The 12,723-nt window shown below is 41.4% G+C and overlaps 1 protein-coding gene and 1 long non-coding RNA gene across 15 annotated transcripts in view; one reads left to right on the plus strand and one right to left on the minus strand.

Annotated features, from left to right (window-relative positions):
• The window catches only part of plxnb3 (plexin B3), a 266,957-nt gene that overhangs the window by 133,127 nt on the left and 121,107 nt on the right, over window positions 1–12,723 (plus strand). For all 14 annotated transcript variants that reach the window (XM_061806283.1, XM_061806204.1, XM_061806230.1 and 11 more), the window contains one exon: window positions 51–771. In XM_061806283.1, the coding sequence (XP_061662267.1) occupies window positions 51–771 (721 nt within the window). The remainder of the gene's footprint in view (window positions 1–50; window positions 772–12,723) is intronic.
• The window catches only part of LOC133493203 (uncharacterized), a 34,736-nt gene continuing 29,666 nt past the window's right edge, over window positions 7,654–12,723 (minus strand). Inside the window, exon 4 of the long non-coding RNA XR_009792888.1 lies at window positions 7,654–8,977. This is a non-coding gene — a long non-coding RNA (uncharacterized LOC133493203). The remainder of the gene's footprint in view (window positions 8,978–12,723) is intronic.

The raw sequence follows: 12,723 nt of genomic DNA on the forward strand, positions 1-12,723 counted from the left end.
GGTTTCCCTTCCATCCATGTGGTGACTGTCTGTGTGATTGGTCTCTGCAGGAGTTTGTCCAACATTTCGCAGCTGTTGTACCAATCCACGAACCCAGTAGACACACAATTCGTTGCTGCCAACGACCCCCATGTCTCCACAGTGGGCATCGTCCTCACTGCTGGGAGTGGAGTCAGTGGAGAGATTCTGCGCTTCATGCTGGTGGGGCGTGGTTTCACGGGTATGGGTCTTGGTGACATCCCGCCCATCACGGCACGTCGCCTCTACCCAACAGTCTATCCTCAACGAGCCTTCACTCAGGAGGATGAGCTGGGCAAGCTGATCATTGGGAGCTACTCAGAGTACGACATCCATTTTGTCAAGGTGGTTGCTTTTAACAATCATGTTTACTTCCTGTTCTCGAGGCGAGACGTGCGCTCCAAGATGGAGTACCGCACGTATGCTTCCCGCCTCTGCGTTTCCGACCGCAACTTCTACTCGTATGTGGAGGTGCCTCTGCTCTGCCATGGTGGCTACAACCTAGTCAGGGGAGCGTGGCTAGGGCTCCACTCAGGAAAATCCACAATGTTCCTCGTCATGGTGGCAGGATGGACTTCCACATCCGTGGCCACAGACAACTCTGCGTTGTGCATCTTTGGGATGATGGAGCTGGATGCCATGATGGAGCGAGTGCGGGAGTCTTGCTACACAAAAGGAGGGCGTAGTGTCAAAGGGCAGGAGGAGGCCTACGTGGTTTACACGCTCTCATCAAACTGCCTCACTCTCCCCCAGGTAAATCTCACATCATCACACCATTGCATTATGCTACATTCAGACTAGACACAGAGTTAACTTTCACCTCACGGTATTCATGCATGTTTGATCATGGGAATTATTCATACAGAATGAGCATACATGTGCATCATTTGTGTCGCATTGACGTACTCCTAGAATTTTGGTCCTTTTCAGCAACTTATGTTCTTGCCACGTCATTTTATTTGCATCTGGTATGGATGCAGTATTACAATTCTCAAGTGTTCCCTGGGAGGAGGAGGGCAGGGCCTCCTGAGCCAAAAGAGGTTGAGATTGAGTATAAGTGGATACCAGAGGTGGTCACATGGATGACTTGTGATGTCATTACAGATTACAGTCTATTTAGTGGGCATCACTGCTGACCTTAATAGTGTTTGTGTGTGTGTGTGTGTGTGTGTGTGTGTGTGCGCTTGTGTATGTTGTCTGCATGCGTGTGTATCTGCATGTGTGTATGGATTACATTTGATAGCAGCAGCTGGACTGATCAACAGACAGCTGTTACAATCTTATCTTCTTCTTCTTTTCCTTTCGGCTTGTCCCGTTAGGGGTCGCCACAGCGTATCATCTTAGCCTATCTCCTGCATCTTCCTCTCTAACCCCAACTGCCCTCATGTCTTCCCTCACCACATCCATAAATCTTCTCTTTGGTCTTCCTCTCGCTCTTTTGCCTGGGAGCTCCATCCTCAGCATCCTTCTACCAATATACTCACTCTCTCGCCTCTGAACATGTCCAAACCATCGAAGTCTGCTCTCTCGAATCTTGTCTCCAAAACATCCAGCTTTGGCTGTCCCTCGAATGAGGTCATTTCTAATCCTATCCAACCTGGTCACTCCGAGCGAGAACCTCAACATCTTCATTTCTGCCACCTCCAGTTCAGCTTCCTGTTGTTTCTTCAGTGCCACCGTCTCTAATCCGTACATCATGGCCGGCCTCACCACTGTTTTGTAAACTTTGCCCTTCATCCTAGCAGACACTCTTCTGTCACATAACACACCAGACACCTTTCGCCAGCTGTTCCAACCTGCTTGGACCCGTTTCTTCACTTCCTGACCACACTCTCCATTGCGCTGTATTGTTGACCCCAAGTATTTGAAGTAGTCCACCCTCGCTATCTCTTCTCCCTGTAGCCTCACTCGTCCCCCTCTACTTTTCTCATTCACGCACATATATTCTGTTTTACTTCGGCTAATCTTCATTCCTCTCCTTTCCAGTGCATGTCTCCATCTTTCCAATTGTTCCTCTGCATGCTCCCCGCTTTCACTGCATATGACAATATCATCTGCAAACATCATGGTCCAAGGGGATTCCAGTCTAACCTCATCTGTAAGCCTATCCATTACCACTGCAAACAGGAAGGGGCTCAGAGCTGATCCCTGATGCAGTCCCACCTCCACCTTAAATTCCTCTTTCACACCTAAGGCACACCTCACCATTGTTCTGCTGCCATCATACATGTTCTGTACTATTTTAACATACTTCTCTGCCACACCAGACTTACGCATGCAGTACCACAGTTCCTCTTTTGGTACTCTGTCATAGGATTTCTCTAGATCCACAAAGACAGAATGTAGCTCCTTCTCACCTTCTCTGTACTTTTCCACGAGCATCCTCAAGGCAAATAATGCATCTGTGGTACTCTTTCTAGGCATGAAACCATACTGTTGCTCGCAGATACTTACTTCTGTCCTGAGTCTAGCCTCCACTACTCTTTCCCATAACTTCATTGTGTGGCTCATCAACTTTATTCCTCTATAGTTCCCACAGCTCTGAACATCCCCTTTGTACTTAAAAATGGGAACTAGAACACTTTTCCTCCATTCTTCAGGCATCTTTTCGCCCGCTAGTAATCTTATACAACCCACATAAAACATACACACACAAAATGAGTTATTCAGACGGAGGAATGGGATCTTCCTCATTATGTGTCGTATGTATGCATGTAATTTATGAATACTGTAAGTCCTTTGACGACAAAGAGAAAGAACACATTTTTTGAGAAGTGTTACTCTTACAATGATCTACAGTATGTTATCTACATTGGAATAGATATTTGACTTCTAGTCTTTGATGGATGAGCATGCAGAAATAAAGTCTATTTGTCATGTATTATTTTTGCATACTTAAGATGGTAAAAATACTAAAGAAAGCACAATTAAATAATTCAAGAACAAATAGATTCTATTGGCCAGGATTCACTTCATGAATAAAAAAAATATCTAAAAATAATCACCTTACACATCTGTACCAAAAATAAAGTGAACCAGTCTAATCAGAATCAGAATCAGCTTTATTCACCAAGTATGTCAGAAACATACAACCGCCCGAGTACAACATACATGAAAGCCTACAGACAGTCAATTTAGACATAAAGATTGAGAAAACGGACCAAGAAAGGCTGCTTATAATGTAGCAATGATGAAACCTTTGTTTGGACAGTTGTGCAAAGGATGCAGAGTACTACTCTCTCTTGCTCTCATACAGTGCAGATGTTTTTTTCCTTGCTCTGCTTGCTTTGCTTGTGGTTGCATGGTTTTTTTGCTGATAAGCTTGTTTTTCTTTAAAAAAAAAAAATTTGAACAGCGAGTCCTGGATACTTTTAAACCTGTGTGACTTTTTTTTTTTTGGTAGATAGTTGTTGTCATATTCGAATATTTTTGGAGACCCTCACATCATTACATGAGCATGGCCTGCTAATTAGCAGAAGTCTAATGTTAAAAACAAGACCAGCCATCAAGATGCCTCCCTTTTCCACTGAGGACTATCACGGAGCACTGCAGAGGACGCCAATCTTGGAAATGAATATCCACCATCTTGAATTTAATGTGGATGTTAATCGGGGAATGAAACCATTCTACCGATGTCTTAAAATATTGAGCAGAGGTGTGCTAACAGACAACCACTTAGCTCAATAATGAGGGAAACAATAACGGATTATCCTTTAATTCTCCCTGGAATTTACTGAGAGTAAAGCCCAAACATATCCAAATATGGGACATCTAAAAGGAAGATCACAACACTGAAAGATACCCGAAATATCCAACTGGCCTGTGTTGCTGGCTGCGGTCAACTTGAGTGAGCGGACAGTCGCTACAGCAAAGATAAGAAAAAAAGAATGTGAATCAATGCAAAACACTGGTACAAGACTTACAAATAGATTTGAGCCACTTTTACAAGACCCTGGCCAAGAATGCTCATCCCCCACCATCACTGAAAGGCAAATCAAATCATACAAGAAAAAAATTGGGTCTCTAAAGGTTAATAGTTGGTGATGGAGCCGTTAAGGATGTGAAACACATTTGCTGTGAGAAGCATACCAAAGTACTGTGTTTTACTAATGACACATTGATGTAAAAAAATCCACTTATCAGCACCCAACTGTGAAATCTGTCACTATACACACAAGGGGCCTGGATGTTCTGAGGCAGCAGTCAGAGGTACTAACGCGAGATTTTCTAGATCTCCTAACAAAAATGCAATGTTTGGAGGCTAAGGTTTTTGTAAGCAGACCTCTCCTACTTGTATGATTTGGAGAGGAAATTTCTCAAAGCTCTGTCAATTAAATAAGTGGTTAAGTGAAGTGTGTACTGTACTGTCTGTGAATTTCATTGACAATATCTCATTTTTTTGTGGAGTGCAGACATCTTTACAAGGCAGACAGTTTGTATCTAAATTGACAAGGAGTTAAGCTATTGGCTGCCAACATTTTTTTCTGTATACGTCATTCACCGGCCCAAAAAGAAACAGTGAGAATGTTTCCACAAATGAAGGAACGCAATGGTAAGTCTGATGGATAGGATAAAAGACTATTGTCAATGTTGGAATCCAACTCACACCATGCCAAAATCTTCCTCCCATCCCCACTCCCCTGAAACCACCGTGCTCTAAGATGTGGAAGGCCCTTCCTCCACCCATAAAGAATCTTATCTGTAATTCTGTCTAATATCTGCTGGGTCTTTTCCAGAATAACTCAGACCCTTATAGAGATCAGGCATTTTTCATCCCAGTAATTACAAGGGACAGAAGTTTTGTTAGAATTATATGGCACAAAAGAAGTAGAACTACAAACTTAGTGAGGATAAAATGTGAATTAATCAAACCAATATCTCCCGTTATATCTGCGAGACCAGCTCTTTTTAATATCAGGTCAATGGTTAATAAATCAATGTTGATTAATGACATCATTACAACCTATTATCTGAGTTCATCCAACAATCATCCAAGCCGCTTATCCTCACAAGAGAGAGCTGGAGCCTATCCCAGCTAGCTTCAGCCAAAGTCAGGCATGTGTACCACTACACCATCAGTGACATGATCTGTTTTTTTTTTTATTATTATTAAATGAAACATGGTTAACAGAAAGCAGCTATAATAGCATTTAAAATGAGGCAACGCCATTTTACTTTTATGAACAAGTTTCGAATATGGAAAAAGGTGGCACTGCTGTTATTTTTAAGTCATTATTTCAGTGTGAAGAAATTATACTCTGCAGCACAATGGCGCAACTGTCGAGTGTTGGCCTCACAGTTCAAATACTGACTGCACCTGTGTGGAGTTTGCATGTTCTCCCGGTGCTTGCGTGGGTTTTCTCCGGGCACTCTGGTTTCAGACAACCTCTGAAGGTACATATATGAGAGTATTGCCACTACATTTAGGGAGGCTATAGCTGTGCCACAAACTCTGAATGCTGAGACCGTTGATGAACATTTGGACAATTTCACCTGGAAAATCTCAAATGTCAAGAATGCTGTCATTCCTATTAAAACTAAGATCATCTGGAGGTGACCTAGAACACAGTGGAGAAAGACAATGATGGTCAAGAGCTCTAAATCAAAGTGTAAGAAAGCAGACTGAAAGTGGAGAAAAAAATCATTTATTGAATTTAAATGGACTTTTGGACAAATTTAAATCAGGTTTCCGAACTCATCACAGTACAGAATATGCTCTTATCAAAGTGCTAAATGATATAAGGTTGAATATTGACTCAGGAAATCATCTGCTGAAAAGTTTGCTTGGTAAGCAAACTGCAGTAGGTCAGTTTGCCTACTGAGCAGGTGTGGGTATACTGATTGGCCCCTAGCTTGGCGCCTGTACATTGGAGTTCACCCCAGTGGATGAGAGGGTAGCCTCCCTCCGCCTCCAGTTGGGAGGACGGGTCCTTACTGTGGTTTGTCCCTATGCGCCATGCTTTTTGGAGTCCTAAGAGGGTGTGCTAGAGAGTCCTCCCACTGGGGAGTCCATAGTTTTGCTGGGGGACTTCAATGCTCTTGTGGGCAAGACAGTGAGACCAGTGCACCATCAACACTGTGTATCATGACGATGGGGCGCTGCTGGTACATTGTAAATCGATGGGGAGAATACTTCGAAGACCTCCTCAATTCCAAAGACATGCCTTCATATGAAGAAGCATAGTCTGGGTTCTCTGAGGTGGGCTCTGCAATATCTGGGGTTGAGGTCAGTTAAAAAGCTCCTTGGTGGCAAGGCCGGAGGGTGGATGACATTCGCCCAGAGTTCCTAAAGGCTTGGGATGCTGTGGGGGCTGTCTTGGTTGACACACCTCTACAACATCGCATGGACATTGGGGACAGTGACTCTGGATTGGCAGACTGGGGTGGTAGAGGAGGAGGGTGTGTTCCAAATACTGGGGGATCACACTCGTCAGCTTCCCCTGTCAGGTCTGTTCAGGGGTGCTGGAAAGGAGGGTGTGTTAGGAAGTCTAATCTCAGATTCAGTAAGAGCACTGTGGTTTTTGTCCTGGTCGTGGAACAGTGGACCATCTCTACACCCTCAGCAGGGACCTCCATGGTGCATGGGAGTTCATCCAACCAGTCTGCGGGGGGTACTTCGGCAGTATGGGGTACTGCACCCCCTAATACGGGCTGTTCGGTCTCTGTACTTACCAGTGTCAGAGTTTGGTCCAGAATGGTGGCAGTAAGTCGGACACCTTTCTGGTGAGGGCTGGGCTCCACCAAGACTGCCTCTTTGTCACCCATTCTGTTCTTAACTTTCACGGACAGAATTTCTTGGTGCTGTCGAGCCATAAAGGAGATCTGGTTCAGTGGCCTCAGTATTGCATCCTTTCTTTTTTGCTGATGATGTTGTTCTTTTGGCTTCATCAAGGTGTGATCACCAATTCTCACTGGAGAGGTTCGCAGCTGAGTGTGAAGTGACTGGGATGAGAATCAGCACCTCCAAATCTGAGACCATAGATCTCAGTCAGAGAAGGGTGGCGTGCCCTCTCCAGTTCGGGGATGAGATCCTACCCCAAGTGGAGGAGTGCAAGTATCTCGTGGTCTTGTTCACGAATGAGGGAAGAATAGAACACGAGATCTGCAGTTGGATCAATGTAGCGTCTGCGGTGATGCAGACTTTCGGTTTGTTGTGGTAAAGGGTGTATCATGCCTCCTGCGCGATCAGAGCTGGGATTGGCTCCAGCACTCCTGCGACCCTTGAGAATAAGCGGCTCAGAAAATGAATAGTTGGATCTACCTTCCTACCCTCACCCATGGTCACGAGCTGTAAGTCATGACCGAAAGAACAAGATACCGAATACAACCAGACAAAATTAGTTTCCTTCGCATGGTTTCCATGTCAGCCAGGAGGAGCTCAGAGTAGAGCCACTGTTCTTCCACATTGAGAGGAGCCAGATGAGGTGGCTGGGGCATTTGATTTGGATGCCTCCCTCACACCTCCCTGGTCAGGTGTTCTGGGCACATCAAACAGAAAGGAGAACCAGGGGATGACCCAGAACACGCTGGATAGCCAATGTCTCTCGACTATCCTCGCCTCCCCCGGAAGAGCTAGATGACCTGCTAAAGGTACTGCCCCCGTGAGCTGACCGCAGATAAGTGGTGGAAGATGGATGGATGGATGGATGATGGATTTTAACAACTGATTATTATCATCCATCCAACTATTTTCTTAGCCGCTTATCTTCACAAGGGTCGCCGGAGTGCTGGAGCCCAGATTATTATTATATATAAAGGATGCTGGTTCAGTGGAAGAAACAAATTGTGATCTTTTTCCAGAACTTTTTGTGCTTGTTTTGTACTGGTTTTCACATGTTAATACTCTTAGCCTCGAATTCCAAACTTAATTAGATCTGTGATCTTGTTTGTTACCTGAAACGTTTTAAGAGTTCATGTTTCCTATTGAAATTAATGGAATAATATTGCATTATTATAATGCAGTTATTCCGATCAAGACCCAAAGTTAAGAGTTACTTTTTTTCATATCAATGTTGGGTTTAAAGTAAATACAGTTTAGTAGATATAGAAATGAGTGAAACCCTAACCCTAACCCAAACCCTCATCCTCAATGTTTTTAAAATTTTCAAATCGGCTTGAAAACTCACTGTGCAGGTCTCCTAACAGACGAGTACCGGCAGAGGTGAGGAGCTGATAGTTCGACTTCTTTCAGGGTTTGCACATGAGTGAGAATTTTGTATCTCTAATTGATTTGAAAGAAACTGCAGCTTTGTCATGAAAGCCTAGACCAGGTTATACATTTCATGAACAAAAAGGCCCTTGCCTTGCAGTTTATTGTTCAGTTTATTTATCAGTGCTGTCACATCAACGGCAAATGTTATATCTGCAATACATCTGGGAGCTCGGGTATCCTTTTTGCCTTTAATTCCACAAAACTCCTCAATCTCTGCTTTTAGGTCCCGAAATCTTTTTGCCCAGGCTGAGCCATCTGACAGCTGTATAGTACCTGATGTCAGCATTTTTGTTATCCTGCTCTTCTAAAAGTACAACAAACTGCCTGTGATTCAATGCTTGTGCCCTGATAAAGTTAACTGTCTTTGTCACTCCATTAAGTTTTAACACTAACTTGCACAATGCATATTGATGAATAATACAATGAATAAATACCAATTGTGCTCTGTGTGAAGTTGAGTCGCTTTATCTTGCATCCGTTTCAAAAGTCCCACATTGGATGTCACAACTCTCATCCAAAGCGAGGGAAAAAAAGTCAAAACTTCCCACTCCACTTTTGAGCTGAAGTTGGAGATTTCTCCTCGATGTCCTCCACCCTTCTTGTCACTGTTCGCCTGGATAGTGCGACTTTCTCAAATACTTCTTTCTTCTCCGGACATGTTAGGGGTGCAGAGTCCACCAGAATCAGCTTTAATGGCCAAGTGTGGAAAAACACACAAGGTATTTTTCTCCAGCAGTCGATGGTGACCTGATACGACATTCAGAACAAAGAACAAGGAACAATATAGCAACAAGAACAAAGGACAAGAGACATTTCTGTTTATAGGAACAATTCCTGATAAACGTGCAAGATGTAAAATCTATATAGATAAGTGTGTTAACAATGTCAATTGTGCAAAGGGAGCAGTTTAAAGTGACGAATCGTACGGTCGACAATATATATATATATATATATATATGAAGAGTTTGTTTTCAAAATGCGACATAGGCATTTTTTTTCATATTTACGAAACTCGCGCCAAAATTATCTAGCTCTGAATGGTAGTTATCGGGATACTCTGATTTTTGTTGAAAGTGCGACATTATGTTCTATATCAGCCAAGGAAGATCGCGTTTTATTTCAAAATGCGACATATCAAGATCTTATTTAGAGCAAAATGCGACATAATTTCGTTCAATCAGCGTGCGCTGCTGAAGCAAGCAGCATCCAATCAGAATTCGTCTAGAGGGAAGTTCCGGTATCTTCCACATCATCATCCAAAATGGCTGCGCCCACGTTTGAGAAAGATGCTAATGCCGAGTTTGATTTTACACCGGAGAGAATGAAGCTGGGAAGGAAAAGAAACCCAGCGGAAACGGGGTCAGCAAAGAAGAAGCGCTTGTTATGATAGTAGACCCTATTTTTTCTCTTTGTGAAGTTGACCTATTGTTTTCTTTTTTATCACATTTGGATTTTCTTTTACATGAATTCTGTTTTTAATATAATCTACTGATGTGTGAATCAGTAATGTTTCTTTTCTACTTATGAATTGGTGTGAATCAGTGATGTTTCTTTTCTACTTATGAATTGAAAGAAAATAAAGACTTTTGATCTTTGTAGATTGTTTTTGTTTACACTGAAAAATATCCAGTACAATTCAGTAGCAAACCTTTTCATTGTTTTGCCATGTGATACATTTTACCATGTTTTTTTATTTGGATCTTGGCATGGATTTTTGTCGATTTTATCTTTACAGTGTTTCTTGCTTTCAAGCTGAACTAAGTCTCGTATTTTGTTTATCAATGTTTAATAATATCGAATAAATGAATCAGTGATTGTGCTGGTTTACTTGCAGGCTGTCCCATTGTGAGGGTGCTTTTCCTATTTCATTTTAATTCTTTATGAAATTATTGCAATTTAATACTTCAGTTCTCATCCAAGTACCATTGTATCTGAATGTAATAAACATATTGTTTTGTCTATGATTGTGTAATGCTTGAATAGTAATTTTGTTGTTCAAAATATTTCACCAATAATCATTAATGGATCAATACATTTTTATAATTCTATGCAATCTTTTTTTTGCCATTTTTTATAAGGAAGGTTATCGGCTATGACTCAAGAAAAGTTGACATTAAAAGGAAATCAACACCATTGGAGTAGACTCAATTTCTCTCTATGAGCATTATGAATACTGTTATTATTACTAAAGACTTATATCCTATTCTGCAGTGTTCTTTCCCCCGACAGCGACGGCTATAAATAAAATCAAAAGAAAGCAGACTCAATGAGTCAGATTTCAAACAGTGAATTTGTGAGTTTGAGATGTGTGTATGAGATCGCCTACCTATTTTTTTTCTGCTGGTATCCCTCGCAACCCATATTAACCTTGGTAGACTGGTTTGAAGCAGTTTACTTTCTTAATGATCTCACATCAACTTATAAACAAAATTAATCAACTGAGTGACACAATGCCTGCAGATGTCGAATTGCAGAATCGCATACAGATACACAAAATTACAATGATGTAAACTCAGCCTTTCCAAGACCTCATACTGAACAAACAGTTTCTAAATAACTGAAAAACACCTTTTTAAAAGAAACTCCCATTTTTTTCATCTCCTTTTTCAACATCTGACATTAGTGAGCTAATTGTGAAAATTGTGACTGGTGACTGACCCTTATTTCTGATACCTAACTCTCTAAATGTGGTGGTCATGGTCTTAAATATTATTTTAAAATGCTTGAAATGTTGAAAGGCAAATAGTTTTCATGATAGCCTATCAAAAGCAACTGATTTAAAAAAAAAAAAAAATACAGCTGCTCCTGAAGGTTTAAGTCGAAATTTGGATATGTCTCACTTTGCCAAGAATAGAATGTTTGGATATGTCTCATTTTGGAGAAAAAATGAAATTTGTCATCAAAAAAACTCGGTGAATATTAAAGCCAATATTTTTTTGTAGTATGGTGTTTAGTTACTTTTTAGCATCTCTTTCCATCCCCCAATAGTTAGAAGCATAAATTGAGTTTATTGTTTTCACTTCAATACCAAGCCCTTTTCTCAAAATGAAAAAAACAGATATGTCTCATTTTGAAAACAAACTCTTCATATATATGTGTGTGTGTGTGTGTGTATATATATGTCAGTTTCACCAATCAGACATTCATTAAACAGGACAAAAAAGGAAGGAAAGACACCAATTCAAGTCTCGCGAGGAGAGAGGAGAGGAACTGTCTCGTACAATTCACCACCGTACTCTGATTATCCTCTCCTAAGCACTTCTATTTATTTAGTTTTAAGACGCCTCTTATTTACATGGATGTTGCAAAATGGAGACGGCAAGCAAAACAGTTTGAAACAAACTGTACATGTTTGTTCATGTGCATGTCACAGGTATCACTCAAACAGAAAAATTAAAATAACGGGTAGCGTTTTCATCCAACACCCAACAGTAAAGTTTAACTGTTTAGTCACCATGATGACAGCAGTCTCACACCCATGTGTAACCGGACTACAGCGACCTAGGCAGTGGGAATGAGAACAGCTATCTTACAAGAGGCCACTAAAAAAAATTGTTTTGTTTGTGTTAACAATGGTTTTAAAAGCAATAACTTTCTTACAATCAACAAATGAACTCAAGTACCCCTTTTTGCAAATTTTTAAGCTGTTTGGGGTTGTTAATAACTCCTGAAAGGGACCCACTTGTGTGTTTTTTTGTGTTTTTTTTCCTTCATCATTCATCTATCTCTTATTGTGTGGAAAATATTGGTAATTTGTATGGTCTCCCAAACAGTGTTTTGAATGGAACGAGACCCTTACGTGCTTGTAATGTATGTATAGTTAGACTAAATCTATCATTGTGTCCAAATTGCTCCTACGTGTGATTGTGAGTGCTGCTGTTTGTCTCCATGTGACCTGCAATTGGCTGGCAACCAGGTCAGGGTGTACCTTGCCTCCTGCCCATTGACAGCTGGGATAGGCTCCAGCCCTCCCCGCGACCCTTGTGAGAATAAGCGGCTAAGAAAATGGATGGAGGGATGAATGGATGTGTATCTTAAGGAAACTAACCACGTTTTGGATGCACATTCCCTTGTGGATTATGTCGCACACAGATTAAACAAGACCAACAAAAAAAGGTTTTTTGCATACAAGTTAAATCCATGGATCATGTAATGCCTTTGTACCAGGGCTACCATTACCCCTGTTGAGACCTGAGACTTCCCATGGCTCAAGATTGCCGCCCACTTAAAACATGTTTTTGGTAGAATTTTTTTTCTATCTGTGCTGACATAATTCCCATTTTGTAATGTAATACCTTGTTTTTTGCAGATTTCTAGTTCTGCTGGTAAGCTTTGTTGTTGCATTTTGTTCAACACATCATCTCAAAGTATGTCTTCATTTGTTACATGGTCAGCTAATCCCATAAAGGTTTTGCTGCTTCTCTTGCGGTTTTATCTGTAAATCCATTTCCTAATGATTCTTTGCCTGTATTTGATGTGTGTACTGCACATTT

The sequence above is a fragment of the Syngnathoides biaculeatus genome, chromosome 2 (assembly GCF_019802595.1).
Source record: "Syngnathoides biaculeatus isolate LvHL_M chromosome 2, ASM1980259v1, whole genome shotgun sequence".
NCBI lineage: Eukaryota > Metazoa > Chordata > Actinopteri > Syngnathiformes > Syngnathidae > Syngnathoides > Syngnathoides biaculeatus.